Source organism: Venustampulla echinocandica, assembly GCF_003357145.1.
Source record: "Venustampulla echinocandica strain BP 5553 chromosome Unknown scaffold_2, whole genome shotgun sequence".
Taxonomy (NCBI): domain Eukaryota; kingdom Fungi; phylum Ascomycota; class Leotiomycetes; order Helotiales; family Pleuroascaceae; genus Venustampulla; species Venustampulla echinocandica.
Genome location: NW_022474207.1, coordinates 2,852,189 through 2,869,066, shown reverse-complemented (window position 1 = coordinate 2,869,066; position 16,878 = coordinate 2,852,189). Strand labels below are relative to the sequence as shown.

General features: G+C 48.5%; 9 protein-coding genes across 9 annotated transcripts; 5 read left to right on the top strand and 4 right to left on the bottom strand.

Moving 5' to 3' along the window:
• Positions 1-236: 236 nt before the first annotated feature.
• Positions 237-2,913, top strand: BP5553_05313 (R3H protein; the record flags this gene model as incomplete). The annotated part of the gene is made up of 6 exons (XM_032013936.1): positions 237-287; positions 366-1,252; positions 1,324-1,644; positions 1,694-1,782; positions 1,836-2,167; positions 2,221-2,913. The coding sequence occupies 6 exons, from the start codon at positions 237-239 to the stop codon at positions 2,911-2,913; spliced, it is 2,373 nt and encodes a 790-aa protein (XP_031870536.1).
• A 310-nt stretch (positions 2,914-3,223) lies between these two features.
• Positions 3,224-4,346, bottom strand: BP5553_05312 (Eukaryotic translation initiation factor 3 subunit F; the record flags this gene model as incomplete). The annotated part of the gene is made up of 2 exons (XM_032013935.1): positions 3,224-4,186; positions 4,239-4,346. 2 exons carry the CDS (start codon positions 4,344-4,346, stop codon positions 3,224-3,226), a joined length of 1,071 nt encoding a protein of 356 aa, XP_031870535.1.
• A 483-nt stretch (positions 4,347-4,829) lies between these two features.
• Positions 4,830-7,150, top strand: BP5553_05311 (putative U3 small nucleolar RNA-associated protein 25; the record flags this gene model as incomplete). Its single annotated transcript, XM_032013934.1, has 3 exons — positions 4,830-5,020; positions 5,073-5,798; positions 5,854-7,150. 3 exons carry the CDS (start codon positions 4,830-4,832, stop codon positions 7,148-7,150), a joined length of 2,214 nt encoding a protein of 737 aa, XP_031870534.1.
• Positions 7,151-7,271: 121 nt separating this feature from the next.
• On the bottom strand, positions 7,272-7,943 carry BP5553_05310 (Prokaryotic ribosomal protein L17; the record flags this gene model as incomplete). The annotated part of the gene is made up of 2 exons (XM_032013933.1): positions 7,272-7,640; positions 7,728-7,943. 2 exons carry the CDS (start codon positions 7,941-7,943, stop codon positions 7,272-7,274), a joined length of 585 nt encoding a protein of 194 aa, XP_031870533.1.
• A 364-nt stretch (positions 7,944-8,307) lies between these two features.
• On the top strand, positions 8,308-9,395 carry BP5553_05309 (MICOS complex subunit MIC12; the record flags this gene model as incomplete). Its single annotated transcript, XM_032013932.1, has 3 exons — positions 8,308-8,328; positions 8,382-9,184; positions 9,335-9,395. 3 exons carry the CDS (start codon positions 8,308-8,310, stop codon positions 9,393-9,395), a joined length of 885 nt encoding a protein of 294 aa, XP_031870532.1.
• Positions 9,396-9,630: 235 nt separating this feature from the next.
• BP5553_05308 (uncharacterized protein) lies at positions 9,631-10,438 on the bottom strand (the record flags this gene model as incomplete). Its single annotated transcript, XM_032013931.1, has 3 exons — positions 9,631-9,875; positions 9,950-10,161; positions 10,218-10,438. The coding sequence occupies 3 exons, from the start codon at positions 10,436-10,438 to the stop codon at positions 9,631-9,633; spliced, it is 678 nt and encodes a 225-aa protein (XP_031870531.1).
• Positions 10,439-11,366: 928 nt separating this feature from the next.
• On the bottom strand, positions 11,367-12,141 carry BP5553_05307 (UDP-N-acetylglucosamine transferase subunit ALG13; the record flags this gene model as incomplete). Its single annotated transcript, XM_032013930.1, has 3 exons — positions 11,367-11,508; positions 11,635-11,773; positions 11,832-12,141. The coding sequence occupies 3 exons, from the start codon at positions 12,139-12,141 to the stop codon at positions 11,367-11,369; spliced, it is 591 nt and encodes a 196-aa protein (XP_031870530.1).
• Positions 12,142-12,565: 424 nt separating this feature from the next.
• On the top strand, positions 12,566-13,752 carry BP5553_05306 (putative 37S ribosomal protein S24, mitochondrial; the record flags this gene model as incomplete). The annotated part of the gene is made up of 3 exons (XM_032013929.1): positions 12,566-13,043; positions 13,107-13,396; positions 13,444-13,752. 3 exons carry the CDS (start codon positions 12,566-12,568, stop codon positions 13,750-13,752), a joined length of 1,077 nt encoding a protein of 358 aa, XP_031870529.1.
• A 941-nt stretch (positions 13,753-14,693) lies between these two features.
• Positions 14,694-16,369, top strand: BP5553_05305 (Aldehyde dehydrogenase; the record flags this gene model as incomplete). The annotated part of the gene is made up of 2 exons (XM_032013928.1): positions 14,694-15,870; positions 15,936-16,369. 2 exons carry the CDS (start codon positions 14,694-14,696, stop codon positions 16,367-16,369), a joined length of 1,611 nt encoding a protein of 536 aa, XP_031870528.1.
• Between the last annotated feature and the right edge of the window lie 509 nt (positions 16,370-16,878).

The window sequence follows — 16,878 nt, the reverse complement described above, 5'->3', positions numbered from 1 at the left end:
AGACCTATCGAACCCCTCATATTGCCCCCCTTCCACCACCAGCTGGTTAGTTACGACAATGACCGGATGTCACGTCTTTTCATCGGGCGCTCTGGTTAACCTCTTCCCTTAATATTCGATTCACTTCCCGATCTTCAATCCTTTCGCCAAGCTGAGATCTTACGCTGTCTCATTTGAACTGCTACGTTCATTTCCGCAGCTCCCGCGGTCCTTTCTCGACTGCAATATACTTCGCAATGGCTACTGCACAAATGTCTGCGGATACTTCTCGATTGTCGTTTGCTAAGGTATGAAATCCATGCCGACACACGTTTCCCGCCCTCCACCTCACAGGACCTGTTGCTGACATATCTTCACTCTCAAAGGTAGCTGCATCTGCTGGCAAGGACAATGTAGCCCTTAGTTCTTTTAATAAAGCTGCAGGATCTGTCCCTGCTCGAGCTTTGAAAACGGAGAACATCTTAATGCAGGCTCATAAGGAGCAAGAACTGCACGAATCCCCTCAGGCTGCCGAGTCATCCCTCGATAATAACCAGTCTGTACAGGAAGAGGGTGGGCCAAAAGTTATGACCCACCCTCAGCCCGCATCCGCATGTGAAGCCAATCTGGTGGATGCAGTCAAAGCTCTGAACATTGACGGAGACCGCAGTATGCCAATGCCCAGTTTAGTCGTGAATGGTTCAGGCACAGGCGCTATAAATGCTAGGAAGAAGCCGGATCCAGCAGATACTTTCGCGGAGGACCCATTTCAGCGTCCAGATTCTGGATCAGAGCTGGGTACTAAGCCACCGAGTCTAGATGGGAAGAGTATCACATCCGGAACTACGTTTGCATTGGATGAGAAGGAATCCTTGCGGCCTGATGATAGCGCCAGTGTCAAAGCTGCCGAGGACGATGATACTTTTTCAGGACGAGGCTCAATCGTCGCTGGCTCCCGGATTGGATCTGAGGCAGCTGCTCGTGCATACCGTGCTCAGTTTTATGAATCTCCAGACAGGCGTATGCAGCCTATGCCCGAACGACAAAGTCACGGAGTCAATACCCCTCAGAGTGGGTCGTCTGGACCGCAGGTCACAGATGATGGAAAGCCTAATAAGACCCTTATTGGGCAGCCGGGTGTTCCAGATGCCTTTAATCTCTTCTATCGCCAAACGCCAGATGAGAAATTGTTGGAAGCACTCGAGTCACCGAAAGACCGCATTTTCCTGCTCCGATTAGAGCAAGACTTGCAAAAATTTGTTATTGATTCCAAGTGAGTCCTATGTCTTCTTTGCTGATTAGGCAATCGACTTTTAGAGCTACGACGCTAACCTCTATCATCAGAGAGCCGTTCATCGATCTACCACCATGCAACTCGTTCTGCAGGATGCTAACTCATAAGCTGGCTGATTATTACCACATGACCCATCAAGTTGACTCTGTAGCCGGAGCTGTTCGTATTTTCCGGACCCCGTTTTGCCGGTTGCCTCCCTCATTGACCAGCATCTCAAACCCCCCCACATCAGGGAATACCCCGCCTCCAACGATGCCAGCGATGAAGATAATGCGACGGGGGGGAGATAATGACACTGGCCCAAGTACTTCAAAAGCGACTTCAGAAACTGGTAGTGATGGCAAAGAAAAATCCCTTTCAGCTAAAGAAAAGTGAGATTTCTATCGACCCTGTATATCTTCATTTGCTAACGTAGTGTAGGTTGTCTAGAGAAGAACGAGAGGCCGCTTACAACAGGGCACGCGAGCGTATCTTCGGTAAGGATGAAAAGGCAGGAGATGCCACACCAGGTATGCAGCTACCCCGACCTACAGGAGAGTACCAGCCGCTAACTAGTTGAAAGATACCGAAGATGGTAATGAGATGTCGCGGTCTAGCTCTATTTCAACGAAAGACAGATCTAGTCAGAGTAAACGATCCAAGCCGGTAAAGCGACGAGATGATTCGGAAAACTTTGACGTTCGATCGCAGTATACTCCCTTCTTCCCCCAAACTCAGGTACCGACATGGACTCCAACATCTCATTATTCGCCTATGCCCCCGCAGACATTTAATGGGACTGGCCAGAATATGTATCACACCTCAGTGCCGCCTCAATTCAATGGCCCACCACAACAATTCAATCCGACCGCTGTTAGCAATGGAAACATGCAAGTATATAACAATATACCCCAGGTAAATCATTACGATTCCTACCTCTCGAGCCATATTTTCCTAACACCACTTAGCAATATGCCCAACCAGGCCAACCCCGATTTCAGCCGCATAGTGCCCCTATTACTGCCTACGGCTCACCTGTTCAGCCGGCTCCAGTTGCACCACAGCAGTGGCAGCAGCAGCAGCAGCCTCTGTATCAGAGTCCATATCAACCCCGAGGACCAATGGCGACTGGACCTCCGAATTCCATTCCCTATGCGTTTGGCCAGCTGCCAAGCACTGCAAATCCAGCTGATCCCAAGAGCCAGCACCCGATCCCCGGGAGTTTCAATCGGCATGCGTTTAATCCAAAAACACAATCCTTCGTCCCTGGCAACGCCGGTCTCCCAATTCCGCAGACCATGCCACATCATGGGTCTCCTCTCCACGGATCCCCGCATCTCACATATGACACATATACTGCCCCCCAACAGCAATTTGGAAGCGGAATGGGTTACAGCATGGCTCGGCAAGGTTCGAATAACTCTTTGCCGTCTTACCATGCATCTCCGCATATAGCTCACAGGCCAATGATGCATCAAAGCATGCAACAAGGCATGGCTCATGGAATGCCTCAGGGAATACCTCAAGGGCTACCTCAAGGGCTACCTCAAGGTGTGCCCCAAGGCATGCAGGGGCTGCCGCAGAATGGGCAAGTTGGACATCATCTTCCTAATTATGGCAATTCATCAACGCTTCCCCCAAAGCCACCTACAGGAGTTTAATGGTTCATGGTAATGTTATCAACAGAAAGTGGCGTTTGGTAGCATTGGTGGAGTTGGTGGAAATTGCGGGCTTAATTTGGCGGGCTCATCAAATGGAGCTTTACAACCAATTTACGGCATTGGACTGGTAGACATGAATAAAACAGAGTACAACGATTTAATCTTGGAACACAAACAAAATCCTGGTGCAGAATACCATTCTACGCGAATGTCTTTATAGCCCCACCGTAACGCCGTAATCTTTTCCATCCTGTACAATGCACATCATGCACCGCCGAGCTGCGTGGAAATAGCAGAATGAATCATAAAATTACTCGTTTGGCTCTCTTGGTTCCCTTTGCTGTCCACCGCGTCCACCACCTCCACGTCCACCACGCTTTCCGCCTCGCTGGCCGCCTTTCTCGCCGCCTTCCCCTCCACCAGTTGACGCTAAGGCATCAGAACCACCCATAGTGAGAGTAGCGGTCGCGAGTCTCTGGGAAAGGTCAATCTGGGTGCGGATGGTGTTTGCAAGGTATGAAACAACAAGCACATCCTGGACGTGGTTATTGAAATCTCTCTCAATCACTTCAGGGTCAACCTTTGGCGCCAACGACAAGGCATTCATCAAAAACTGTCCCAGCGGATTTGAAGGCTGCCTTTCCTCATCCAACACAGAATTAACGTACTCGGCAACCCGCTCGAGGAGATCGAGAGCTTGGTCAACGGCCCGCTCAAGTCCCTCGATATCTGAGACTACTGGAGCAGCACGGCTCTCGCTATCCTTTGCACCAGAGATTAACTCAAGTCCACTCTTCTCGGATTCGCTGTATCGGATATCGTATGGAACTGGAAGGAAGAGGCAGCTCTCAGAAGCACGCTCGGCGTTCACCCCCACGGGCGCACTGATGTATGCCTTGGCCTCGATTCCTTTCCCCGGATCCGTTGAAACAGTCACATGGATAGAAGGATGAGGGAAAGTTCCGGTCTCCGGGCTCGCAAAGAAGTTCTGAATCAGGGCGCTGAAGCTGTTCAGGTCAAGACTGGTGGTATACCATCCCAGCAAAACCTCCCTCGGGTTGGCTTTAAGTTGCAAAGCAAGCATATTCTTTTGGTATTCAACGTCCACTTCAACTTGATCTTCGTTCTCCGTGTGCGGGATCGCAAAGCAATTTCGAACTTCAGCTTCCATGCCATCTTCTGAGCGTACGCCAAGCAGGGCTCCGATAACTCGTGTGGATTGCGTGTCCCGGATATCTCGTCGGATAGCGTGGTCAAGGATCGAGAAGATTGCCTATTCATTGTAAGTTCTTATTCATGCGAAGTTCTGCGGCATGGAGACGAACTTGTGGCTGGATTATGACATTTACTGGCGCAGTAGTGGGCTGGACACCGATTACCGTGGGCGCAAGAGGCCGCGCAAGATGCAAAAATGAGGGAGGATCGACCGCCATGGTGGGCAACAGGAGTAGAATCGATCCGGTGCAGAGATGGAGGTTCTCGAGGCTGTGGACGTTGGTGGGTTGACGTGTGGTTGAAAATTCCCCACCGATCTCTTTCGTCGACTATTTTGCCTTTGCCCTTTGGTGGGTTGGATTTGTGGGCTTGTAGTTCACGTGCACGTACCACCACTTGTTGCTGGTGGGAGCTGGGAATCGATTGCTCCTCGTTAAGTATAATAGCCGGAAACGGGTGCTTTAGAGAGGTCGTTCAGTTCGAGAGTATTTATTCAGATGGCTACCTTGATTTTCCTAATTCACCAACGTCAAAGTCTCTGCAATGGAAGCCGTTCTGTTTTGCAGTCTTTATTCGAACCCCTGTCTAACGAACCCTCGACTGGCGCTAAGATAAGAAAGCTTATCTGTGTGAAAGCCGTAAATTAATTTTTCGAGGAGGTTCAAGCTACGAGATATTCCTAATTGTACTCTGGCAGCACCATGGCATTCCACGGAAATCGAGGCGGCTCCCGAGGGCGAGGTTCTGGATCCAGTGGTTCTCGAGGCCGCGGACGTGGAGGCGGAGGTGTTCGGGGAGGTGGTGGTGGAGGTGGTCGCGGACGGGGAGGTGGTGGATTTAGAGCCAAACGTCCTGTTTTCGACAGCGCACGAATTGCGAAGCAGGAAGAAGCGTATATATTGTTCTCTATGCATCTTAACAAGTTTCCTGTTAACAAAGAGTAGGAACGCTGGCCAAGACTCAGAGTCCGAGAATCCGTCTGAAGAGGAGGATGACAAGTCGCCTAGCGAAGACGAATCTACCGATGAAGAGGATGAACCACTCCCGGCAGTGCGACCTTATTCGGCGCTTATACAAAGTCTCGCTGCTGGTTCTGCACCACAAGCCAAAAGAAGGAAATTAGACCATCCCCAGCCGGGAAAGCCAGCGGAGACTGTGTCTGACGATAGCTCAGAGAGACTGGAGAAACTCTCCGACGAGACTGATGATGTGGACGAGGAAGAAGAGGGTCCAGACACTACAGCTGATGCCCTGCTAGATGATGATGAGGAGGAAGACTCTGAAGATTCTTTGGACCCTTTTGAAGTCCATTTCGCAAACCCAGATGGAAACCTGTTGTCGCAGAAACTGAAGGCTCTGCAGCTGAACCAATGGGCGACACAAAAGCTAATTCTCCCAAAAGTTGGGAAGGCTGTTTTCAGCACTCCTCAGGAAGTGGATCAGAAAACGGTCGCCCTGGCACCCTCGGTATCTAGCCCTGCTGACCTGAAGTTAAAGCTAAAGCTAGCTGGGGCCGTGGCAAAACAATGGCCCGAGTTCAACCATATGGAGAAAAGTATAGCGGCATATATGTTCAACTACCAAGACATATTGTATTGTGAGCGAAAGCCTTCTAATTCGGAGGAACTACGCCGGCTAACTTGCCTACACGCTGTCAACCATGTGTTCAAGTCAGTATCCCGACTTTCCGTCTTCCCAAACTTAGAATTAGACTAATGGTAGTAGAACCCGAGACCGTGTTATCAAAAACAATGCCCGCCTCGCAAAGGAAGGGAGCGATGATCTTGAGTTAAGGGACCAGGGTTTCACCCGGCCCAAAGTCCTGATGATCCTGCCTACCCGTCAGTCCTGCTGTCGAATGATAGATGCCATCACGTCTATATGCCCGCCAGAACAGCAAGAGAATCGCAAACGCTTTGAAGATTCGTATGTTGAGAAGGGCGAAAAATTCTCAGCTGACAAGCCCGAGGATTTCAGCGAATTATTCGAAGGAAACGACGATGATATGTTCCGCCTTGGTCTAAAATTCACACGGAAAACCATCAAGTATTTCTCTCAGTTCTACAACTCCGATATTATATTTGCAAGCCCGCTGGGCTTGCGCATGGCCCTCGAAGGAAAAGATGACAAGAAGGGCGATTACGACTTCTTGAGCTCTATCGAAATGATTATAGTTGATCAGGCGGATGCTCTGCTAATGCAAAACTGGGAGCACGTGGAATACATCTTTGAGCATCTCAATATGCAGCCAAAGGAGGCCCATGGCTGCGACTTCAGCCGCGTCCGGTCCTGGTATCTGGACAACAATGCCAAATACTTCCGCCAAGTCATTGCACTCGCTGGGTTCAACACACCTGAACTCAATACCCTGTTCTACAATCAATCAACCAACTGGGCAGGCAAAGTCAAAATCAGTGATACCTACTCTGGGGCTATCCAAGAACTGGGCTTGAAAATCAAACAGACCTTTTCCCGGTTAGAATCTCCTTCTTTCGCTACGGATCCAGACGCTCGTTTCACCTACTTCACATCCGCTATAATCCCATCCCTGACTCGCCGTGCGAAAGATACTGCTGGCACTCTTATGTTCATTCCTTCCTACCTGGATTTCGTCCGAGTGAGAAATTATTTATCAACATCTACTACGACTAGCAGCTTGTCCTTCGGCAGTATCTCAGAGTACACCTCTGTGAGAGATGTAGCTAGGGCAAGATCGCACTTCTTCACCGGACGACATAGTGTCCTGCTGTATACCGAACGAGCCCACCATTTTAGGAGGTACCAGGTGCGGGGGGTTAGAAAAGTAATCATGTACGGGTTACCTGATAATCCAGTCTTCTACAAGGAGATAGTTGCAGGATACCTAGGTCGAAGTGTGCAAGAAGGGAAGCTGGCACCAGGAGAGGGAAGTGTAAGGGCCATCTTCTCAAAATGGGATGTACTGAAGCTGGAGAGAATTGCTGGGACTGAGCGAGTAGGAAAGATGCTCAGAGACAAAGGGGATACATTTGATTTCCTGTAGAACAATTTCATACTCCATATTTTACAAATACCAATACCAGCAACGCCCCTGACATGCAATACTGATAAGTACCAACACTCATATGGTTGTCCACATGGTTTCCTCTCGCCCTACCGGCTATTTATACAGTCCCACCCCATCTTCTCTCCTCACTCGCAGCATTATTTCTATCCCCAACCTCCAAATCAGACATCTGCTCTACCATATCCTCCAATTCCGCCTCCCCACCCGGCCTAAACCGTGTAACCTTATCAATATTCTTCGCCGTGATCTCGCCAACAGGCCTTCCCTGGCCCCTTTCCCGCACTATCGTCCTCGCTGTCATCGCAAAGCGCATATCCTTAGGACCATCGACGAGTTCTAAAATCGCTGAAGGTGCCATGTCAGGCTTGAGGGGCTCGACACGTAGAATACGTGTGTATCCGCCAGGTCTCTCAGAATATCGTTCTCGAAGCGAGCCGAACAGCTTTGGCATCAATTTATGCGGTGTCTAGCATACTCTGTCAGCCTTACCCATTCCCAAGGAACAATAAATGGGTGTAATAGGTGGAGTGGAAGTGCCAGCCCTGTAACGTACATAGAATACACTAAACGCTCTCCTCTTACTCGCTTCTGTGTTCTTCTTCCCCAGCGTGATAAGCTTCTCCGCCAGGCGTTGCGCCTCCTTTGCTTTAGGCCATGTCGTCGATATCGATTCGTGTTCGATGAGAGAGGTTACGAGGTTTCGAAGGAGAGCTTGTCTATGTGCGGATGAGCGGCCGAGATGGCGGTATTTCATTCGCCCTCCAGCCATAGTAAAAGTTTATTCGGGGATTTGATCAAGGCAATGTGACCAATTCGCTGCTCTGAGTGGTATAGGGCCTTGAATAGGTACGCTGAGAGTTGAGTACTCCGAATGCTGTCGCGTCTGAAAGTTGTGGTTGCGGTTGCTCCTGTACAACCCCGGGATTTTCATCCGGCTTCGAATTTTTGGCGAGCCGCAAGCTTGAATCAACCCACCTACATCAAGAACGTCAACCCTTGCTCAACAGCTTTCCAAAAGCTCTCCGGAGCCCCTTCGGTATCAATTAATTATATCGCATATCTGTGACATAATTACAACTCATACAGCAGAGCATTGCGCTGTTGGCGCATCGTACCAAGCTTCACCAAAAAGCATGGGGTTCACCACCGGCTTCGTAAGTGGAAAACATAGCCCATTATAGATAATCGTAGCTAATGAAGCTCCCAGACAAGCGGTGTCACACTCACACTCGGCCTTGCCTACCTCACAGTCCTCGCACATGAGCGGAATCGGTCATCTCAAGCCCAATCCCTCCGTTCACAATCACGGGTTCTAGAAGGCCTCCTCCAGCCCACCCCTCTACCCCCGCCACAAAGCCGTGCAGAACTTGCCCGTGAAGAAAGAAGTACGTTAACAGAAGCCGCCAAGGACCGATGGAATGCAGAGGTTGAGAATGCCGTGCGGTGGGTGCAGAGAACAGATTGGGATGAGGCGAGAGAGGGTATAGTGGGTTCAGTTTCGCGATTGCTTGGTGGAGGCATACAGAAGTCAAGGGATGAAATTGAACATCTTGAGAAGGTATCTGCACATAAGGTTCAGGAAGCTATTGATCAGAGTAAATCTGCGGCAAAGCACGCCAAGGATCAAGCTGCTGAATATCGAGATACTGCGGCGGCAAAAGCCGTCAGGGCCACGGACGAAGCAAAATCAGGGGCAATCGCTGTCAGTGACTCCATCCGGAGGAGTGGTGGAACGGTCGATGCAGCGCGTGGTGCTGTAAGAGACGCTCTAAGCAAAGGAGTTGAGAAGGGCAAAGAGGCCATTGACAGAGCACAAGCAGCTATTGGGCTTGCGGAAGAGAAGATCGAATCTAAAGCACAATCATCTGCTATAAGCCATTCTTCGGCTGTTGAGAAAGCACTGCATGAAAGATATGAGAAGCCTAATGGACTTGATAAGAGCGTGGAAGAAACCTTGGAGGAGCGGTACAAACCGGTTGAGTCGGAGGATCCTACAAAATTGCGGGGACTGTAAGTATGTATAGAGAATAATTACCTTCTGTACTATTACTGTCTAAGATTATCGTCTATTGTTTATGATTTCCATTTAGACACTTCTACTACTCTACACTAGGTAATGCCTTCCTTATGAGTTTTGCATATTTTGCGTTTGACCAAAAGGTTCTTGAAGAGGTATCAAGCACAAATCACAACAGCTGCCTCTGCTACCCTGGGTCTTTAACATGGGTAAGTACAGTCAGGGGCTATGAGATACGTGCCGGAGAGTAACTAGACAGCTTGGCGAGTCTTGACTGAGGGCAGAAAAAGTAGCAACAGGAAGGGGGCAATTTCATGCCAGCGTCACCGGCGACATCGAGCGTGGCGGACAACACGCAGAGCTATGGTGGGACTGCTAGCTAGATACTATCATAACCAACAGGGTTTTCAAGCATGGGAATCTAGAGTATCTAGATAATTCAAGGGTCCCGACGTACAAAGTAAGTGATACTATCTTCTCTCGTGCCACCCCACCGTTCCAGATGTGAGTCCTGTGTAGCGATATCTTTGAAGCCCATATTCCTGAACATCTTGATAGACGACGGTCTTGCAGGAGCCCAGGTCCTAGCAGGATTCCCATCCATAATCTCATTAGTGACCCGCGTGAGAACTGATCCTAAGCCCAATCTCTGGAATTCAGGCTGGACCATTGTGCCTTTGCGGTCTGGTATATATTAGATACTGTATCCCATTCGGATTGTACAAGACCCGTTCAAGATAATGAACAACGACACGTACGGTAATCTTCCTCTGGGTTGTAACCATGCTTTGCGGACTCCCCTAGGCTCGCCCAGAATTCTTCCAGCGCAGGAAGGAACATTTCTTTTAATAGAATTGGCGGCAATACTTCATTCAAGGCTACGGCTTTAGCCTCGGGAGTCATGAACTTAGCATCCTTCTCAGTCCGCCATTTCCATGGGAACTGGAGAGCAGTCCACGCTATAATCTTCCTACATGAATAAAATGTCAAATTCAATATATAAATAGTGCAGGGGGGGTTACTTACCCAGAACTCTTCTCTGTGATGATATATGTAGTAATATCGGGCATAGTCCATCGGGGGGCGAGCCACTTCATAACCCATTCGTGAAGCTCTTCATCGTCGCAGTTTTCTCGGACGAATTTCCAAATCCCATCGTTCCGGTAGGCAACTTCCATCACACGCATGACTTCGTCCATTTGGTCAGGGGATGCCTCGCATAGTGTGAAGTCTGGATTGAGGGCCATGATTTTATTCTTCAAAGGAGGTGCGAGTTAGAGTCTTATCTTTGTGGTTCTAAAGCGGGAGCTGTCAGCTATATCGACCTTTCCAGGCCATCATGGCCATCTGAATTCGATCAATAATGCTTACACTGTTTAGGACCGGTCGGTGTAGACAAGGAACGAGTGACTGATGCGTGCCCGCAAAAGGTCCAATTGTTTTTTTCAATAATAACAGTAGTGAGACCTTAACTGCTGTCAGCTTACTTTATAGCGGAGTCAGCAACCAGGATCTTAGGTACCTAGGTACTCATTATTCGGCTGTCAAAGATACGGGAATTTGGCATTGCTAATTAAGGTAACTTAACATGGTTCATTCGAAACGGGCGGTTTCTTTTAGTATAGAGAGCAGGATAAGTTTTTAAGCAGCATTTCTTAGTACTAACATGCCAAAGATCCCTCAAACGTGCTCAAGAGCCTCAGGAGCCTAACCCAGGTTTGTAATTCCAGGCGCCTTAACACTTGAAATGAAGGGACCTTAAAAGGCTTGGACCTAATAACGGTTGGAATGCCCTAGGTAATTTCAAGAACTGTAAGGACCTAGAGCTGGGGTCCGGCTCGTTCAAACGATACATCCATTCGGACCAAGCGGGTGCCTTCACAACGACCAGCAGCTGCAGAATATCCGACCAATTTGGTAGATAAATCCCCAATCCCACTACTCTCGGCCCTCAAGGGTGGTTCGGAATTTTCCCCCCTGAACATCCCCATCCGGGGTACTTTCCTGAAGGGCTGCAAACACATGGCACTACTTGCTCCTGCGCTGATCGATTGCCATTCTCTAGCCGCGTCGCCCATACCATTCGACAAATTATTGTCATGAGGGGTATCATCTCCTATCCCATATGAAACGCCATAAACAAGTGCCCAAATTTTCCCATAATATGACAATTACTCAGTCAAGGCGCCCCTTAACCTCTTCCTCGTATTCGCACACCGAGTCAACAATCCGGGCAATACCGCCAGCATTGCCACTAGAACGACCCCAAGCTGCTCGCTTCATCTCAATTGCCTTTTCAATTGCTCCAGCAAGACCTCTACTTTAAATTAGTATGCCTCTCGATACAATGCGATATCCAAGGGGGTGCCTAGGTGCATGAGAAACAATAAACGCAATAGCAAGAGCAAAAATACCCCAGAGAACCTAATTAAATGATACGTACAGTAAATCTGATTTGACCACATATCCTTGCTTCTCCAGCTCGGACGCAAGTTCTTCCTGATGGTTATCCAGGAGTGAGATATTTGGTACTACCACAAGCGGCAAATCCAACCGCATAGCATCTAGAATAGTGCCAGCTCCTTCAAGAAGTTAACATCGTTTCTTGTTGTGTTTTATATATCCAGAAGAATAGCTTACCAGCATGGCAAATCACGATACCCTCCTCCGATACGCCCGGCTTTGCCTGACACTTTCTCATCTCATCTTGCAGGCCATGTTTGTTGAATGCAAAGTGCCGGATATTAATGCCTTTGCTATCGACTGGCTTGATTTGGAGGAAATAATCTGCCAACTCGCCGACTTGTAATGTGAGATCAGTAAAGCCGAGATCTCTGAGTTTCTGTAATGTCGGATCTGATACTGCCGCTGCAAGCAGCTGAGGGAAATCGGCGGTTGCGCCAATGGTTAAAAAACATTCCCGACGCATTCGTCGTTTTACCGGTTCCATGTCATGAGTCGTAGATAGGGTGGAAGAAGAGAAAAGGAGTGCCAAAATGAGCCTGTCTTGTAGGGTGCTGTGGATTCCAACGTTGTCGCCCTAATCTAGCTTGGATCAATGGGCCAGCTTTCGGGATTTCGTAGCCTCACAGTAAAAGATTTATTACTAGTGGGAATGCATATACTAGACAGGAAATTTCGTTGAGTTGTTTGTGAGGGTTTGGAGCTTGCCCTTCAGATGATTACCCTGTTGGGCTGGGCGATGGTTGTCGGGGTTGGGGAACAATCCCTATCAATCTTGAACGTCCCTGTAGCAGGAGCCGGCTAGTCCTCAATCGATCTTAGCGCATATATTGGCCTCAGCCTCGATCTACAATTTTATCTCACCTAGTATCTCCTGGAAAGGCGACCGCTATATCCACACACCACCCGTCATGGCAACGGCTCTCAAGGGCCTCCGGTTGACAGCCAGAAGCTGCGCTGGCGCGTCGCTCTCCTCTAAGTGCAGTGCCCGGCCAATTGGGAGACGGAGAGTGTTTTCCACCACTCCTACACGATGGAAGACCACGATCGATCCCGAGGCCGAGGCGGCTGTTATTTCGAAAGCTGAACAGGCCCTCGGGGTCGACTTAAGGGCCGCGCACGCAGAGATAGACAGTTCAGCGAAAGATATACAAGATTATCTAGATGCAGAGTTGGATTTTGGTCCGCCAGGGCCAGAATTCCTACCAGCGAAAAAGAAGCTCAAGGAGACATTCTTGAATATGGGGGACCCAGAACCATTCGAAGATGGAGGGTTTGCTGAGGATATGGAGGATGATCTTTCATCACTCGCCCATGGTGAATTGGAACAGCACAGAGAGTGGAGACATTATGCCAGATTGGCCGCTTGGGAGATGCCGCTTTTGTCAAGTATGTTGTTTTTTGCAACCCCCAATGGCTTGCATAAAATAGATTGCTAATAGAAAACTGCAGAGTTAGCAAAGCCATTCGAACCACCAACAGCAGACATGCCATTGCGATTCAGATACACAACTTACATGGGGGAACACCACCCAGCGGAGAAGAAAGTCGTCTTGGAGTTTTCTCCAGCAGACATGCCCAATCTAACATCGATCCAAAGAGACAAGCTGAGAAAATTACTGGGGCCGAGATACAACCCAGAGGCAGATACTGTTCGAATGAGCTGTGAAATGTTTGAGACGCAAGCTCAAAACAAACGGTATCTAGGTGATTTGGTTGATACACTTCTTCATGAAGCAAGGGTATGTTCCCTTTCTTATTTTATAATTACTTGGTCTAATAGTTGCAGGATCCTACGGATACCTTTGAAGATGTACCTTTGGATACCCGACATCATCACTTTAAGCGAAAACTCCGCTTCCCCAAGGAGTGGGAAATGACAGAAGATCGGCGCCAGGAGTTAGTTAAGCATCGTCAACAAGCAGTAATGAAGGATCAGAAACGAGAAACCGCTGGCCAGTTAGTAGATGGGATAAAGCAAATCGAGATGGCATGGGCAAAACCTGTCGCTAGGGAAGCAATTCCCGAAATGGCTATGGCTGGTAAGGGATTAAAGGGGAGGGGACCGACTGGGAAGAGGGTGGGTGTCAGAAGGTAGAAGTGGAGAAGTTGGATTTAATGACCACTGTAAAATATTGTGCTAGGACATCTGCAAATGTACAATTCCAATGTGTTGGCCTCGTAGCAGAGACGATTGTGGGACATAAGACGGTACTAAGCAATATTGAGATCCCCTAAAAAAGGGAGCTTTCGTACAGTTATCCGGGCGAAATGTAAAATGTCGAGATAGAAAACCAACTTCCACAGCAATGCTTGTCGCATGAAACTTGTCGCATGAAACTTGATAAGCAGCATTTATCATCATAATTACTAATGTTCTGGAGGAAGAGCCCTTGCTGGTGTTGATTGGTTCCCGCTTTCACAGCTCTCTTGATTCAAGTGGAAGAATCGTTCTAATTTTAGGCCTTTCTGGCCGCACGAGTAGCGAGCTGTCCAGAATCATACTCGCATCTTCCCAGACACCCAGACCTCGGCACGATGATCCCTCCATTGCCACGCGGTTACTCATCTGTTTCGTAACTCCGACCGCATATATAGATCGCAACTCCTCATTGAACTACATTGCGATTCTGTCTTTATTAGAACAATAGGAAGCAATATATTGAAGAATGTGAGTATACCCCGTTTGATTCTTAACTGCTCCCTTGATGGCTATGCACGCTATGCGTAGCAACTGAGCCAGGACTACCTCCTAGCTGTTGTTGCTGGGCGCATCTGATTACTTGAGACTTGGCCTTTATATCATGGAGGGTTATTGCGGACGAACCCGAGAAAGAAGCTCTGCAAAGCTGCTGAGATGCCAGATGACAGTTACTGTTACAGTTGTAGTTGGAGTGCGTGGTGGGCGAATGAGTGCCCGCTGTCTGATTACTTCCTTCATTTACAATGCCATCCTGAGATCGACGCTTTTGTTATTCTCTGACCTTTTTAAATTCTAAATAAATTCGCTGACCAAGTTATTCGAACAGCTACGTTACAATGGCACCTGTTCAAATCCCACCGTTCGAGGCCACGGCCATCGACTCGATCCCCAGCACGGTCAATCGCATCAAAACCACATACCGTTCGCAAAAGACAAAGCCACTTTCATATCGATTGACGCAGCTACGCAAGCTATATTGGGGCCTTGTGGACAATACCGATGCCCTCATCGAGGCATGCAAGCAGGACCTGGGCAAACCGATCTTCGAAACGGTCATCTCGGAGGTAGATTGGTGCAAGAATGACATTATGTTCATTACCAAGAATTTGGAAAAGTGGATGAAGGATGAAACTGCGCCGGACATCCCTCTCACCAACCGACTTGTCAGCCCCAGAATCAGGAAAGAACCTCTTGGCACGATCCTAGTTATAGGTGCATACAACTTCCCCGTGCAACTCTCACTTGGCCCCTTCATTGGTGCTATTGCAGCTGGCTGCACCGGTGTTTTGAAGCCCTCAGAAGTTTCTCCCGCAACGGCAATGGTCTTGAAAACGATCTTTGAGGAATACCTCGATCCAAATGCGTTTGCCGTTATCAATGGTGCCATTCCAGAGACAAACGCACTACTCAATGAGAAGTGGGACAAGATCTTCTATACAGGAAGCGCCCAAGTCGGCACAATTGTTGCAAAGAAGGCTGCCGAGACATTGACCCCAGTTACTCTTGAACTTGGAGGCCGCAACCCAGCAATTGTGACAAAAAATGCTGACCCCCGTCTTGCGGCTCGCCGGCTGTTATGGGGCAAGGTTCTCAACGCTGGTCAAGTTTGCATTAGCCAGAACTATATCATGGTTGAGAAGGAAATACTTCCGGCATTTATAGAACAACTGAAAATAGCACTCAAGGAGTTCTTCCCTAATGGCCAAAAAGCAAGTCCCGACTTTGGCAGAATCGTCAATAAGCGACACTTTTTACGAATCAAGAAGATGGTCGATGATTCCAAGGGAAAGATTTTGATTGGCGGAGAAATGGATGAATCCGAAAACTTTATTGAGATCACTGTGGTTCAGGTTAATGATATTAAGGACTCTATGATTGTTGATGAATCATTTGGCCCCCTTATTCCTGTTCTTGCTATTGATAATGTGGAGGAGGCGATTGAGACTGCTAATGCGGTCCATTCAACGCCTCTGGGTCTCTATGCATTCGGTTCTAAAAAGGAAACATCTAAACGTAAGTGGCACCATAGTTCATTATATGCCAAGGCTTCCACGGGCAACACATGCTAACTGCCGCAGTCCTTGACAACATAACCTCCGGCGGAGCCTCAATCAATGATTCTTTCTTCCATGGCTCTATCCCTACCCTCGCCTTCGGTGGAGTAGGCGACTCAGGCCAGGGCGCTTATCGAGGCAAAGCCTCCTTCGACACCTTCACCCATTGTCGCTCCGTAACCACCACTCCCGGTTGGATGGAGAAGCTGCTCGATGTCAGATATCCTCCCTATGGTGACGCTAAATTGAAGCAATTCAAGAGAATGAGTGACAAGAAACCTAATTTTGATAGGGAAGGGAGGGAATTCAGGGGGCTGGGGTATTGGTTGACTTTTTTAGGAGCACTGGGGGGTGAGAGCGCCAAGGGGGCGGTCGTTAGGTGGGCGATTGTTGCGTTGATGGCTGCGGGTGCGAAGAGGTTCTGGGACATTCCTGGGCAGTTACCATGGTTGAAGTGAGTAACGTCCAAGCACTTTTACTTAAATGGTATATGTAAGGTAGGTTTGGTTAGGTATGGGGGCATGGTGTAACGGATCCCTTTCCTTTGTTATATGTACAGAAAGTATTTCTTTCGCTGTCGCTAAAAAGTATTAATTAGTCGATACAAACTCGCCCCCAACTCATCACTCCCATTTCGTTCCAGATAAGTGATCAATCCTTGTATAACTTTACATGTTTCCATTCTCTTCTCAACAACACTTTGCTCGTGTTGGAATGCTGATGGCTGATAAAAGGCAATTCTGCGGCACTTCGTAACGGGGAGACCCCTTCCTCAGAGAATGCTCCGGAGCTTGTGAGTTGGTGGTTTTTCATCCTTCAACGAGGTGCAGGGACCGGAGAGGCTCAATGATACGGGAGTGAAAAACGACTGCTTAAAGTTAAGACGTAGGTTCCGCTACATATAAGAGTACATGTAGGTATTTTAAATAGGGAGCAAGGTCAAAAGCTGAAATCTAACCGAACTCTA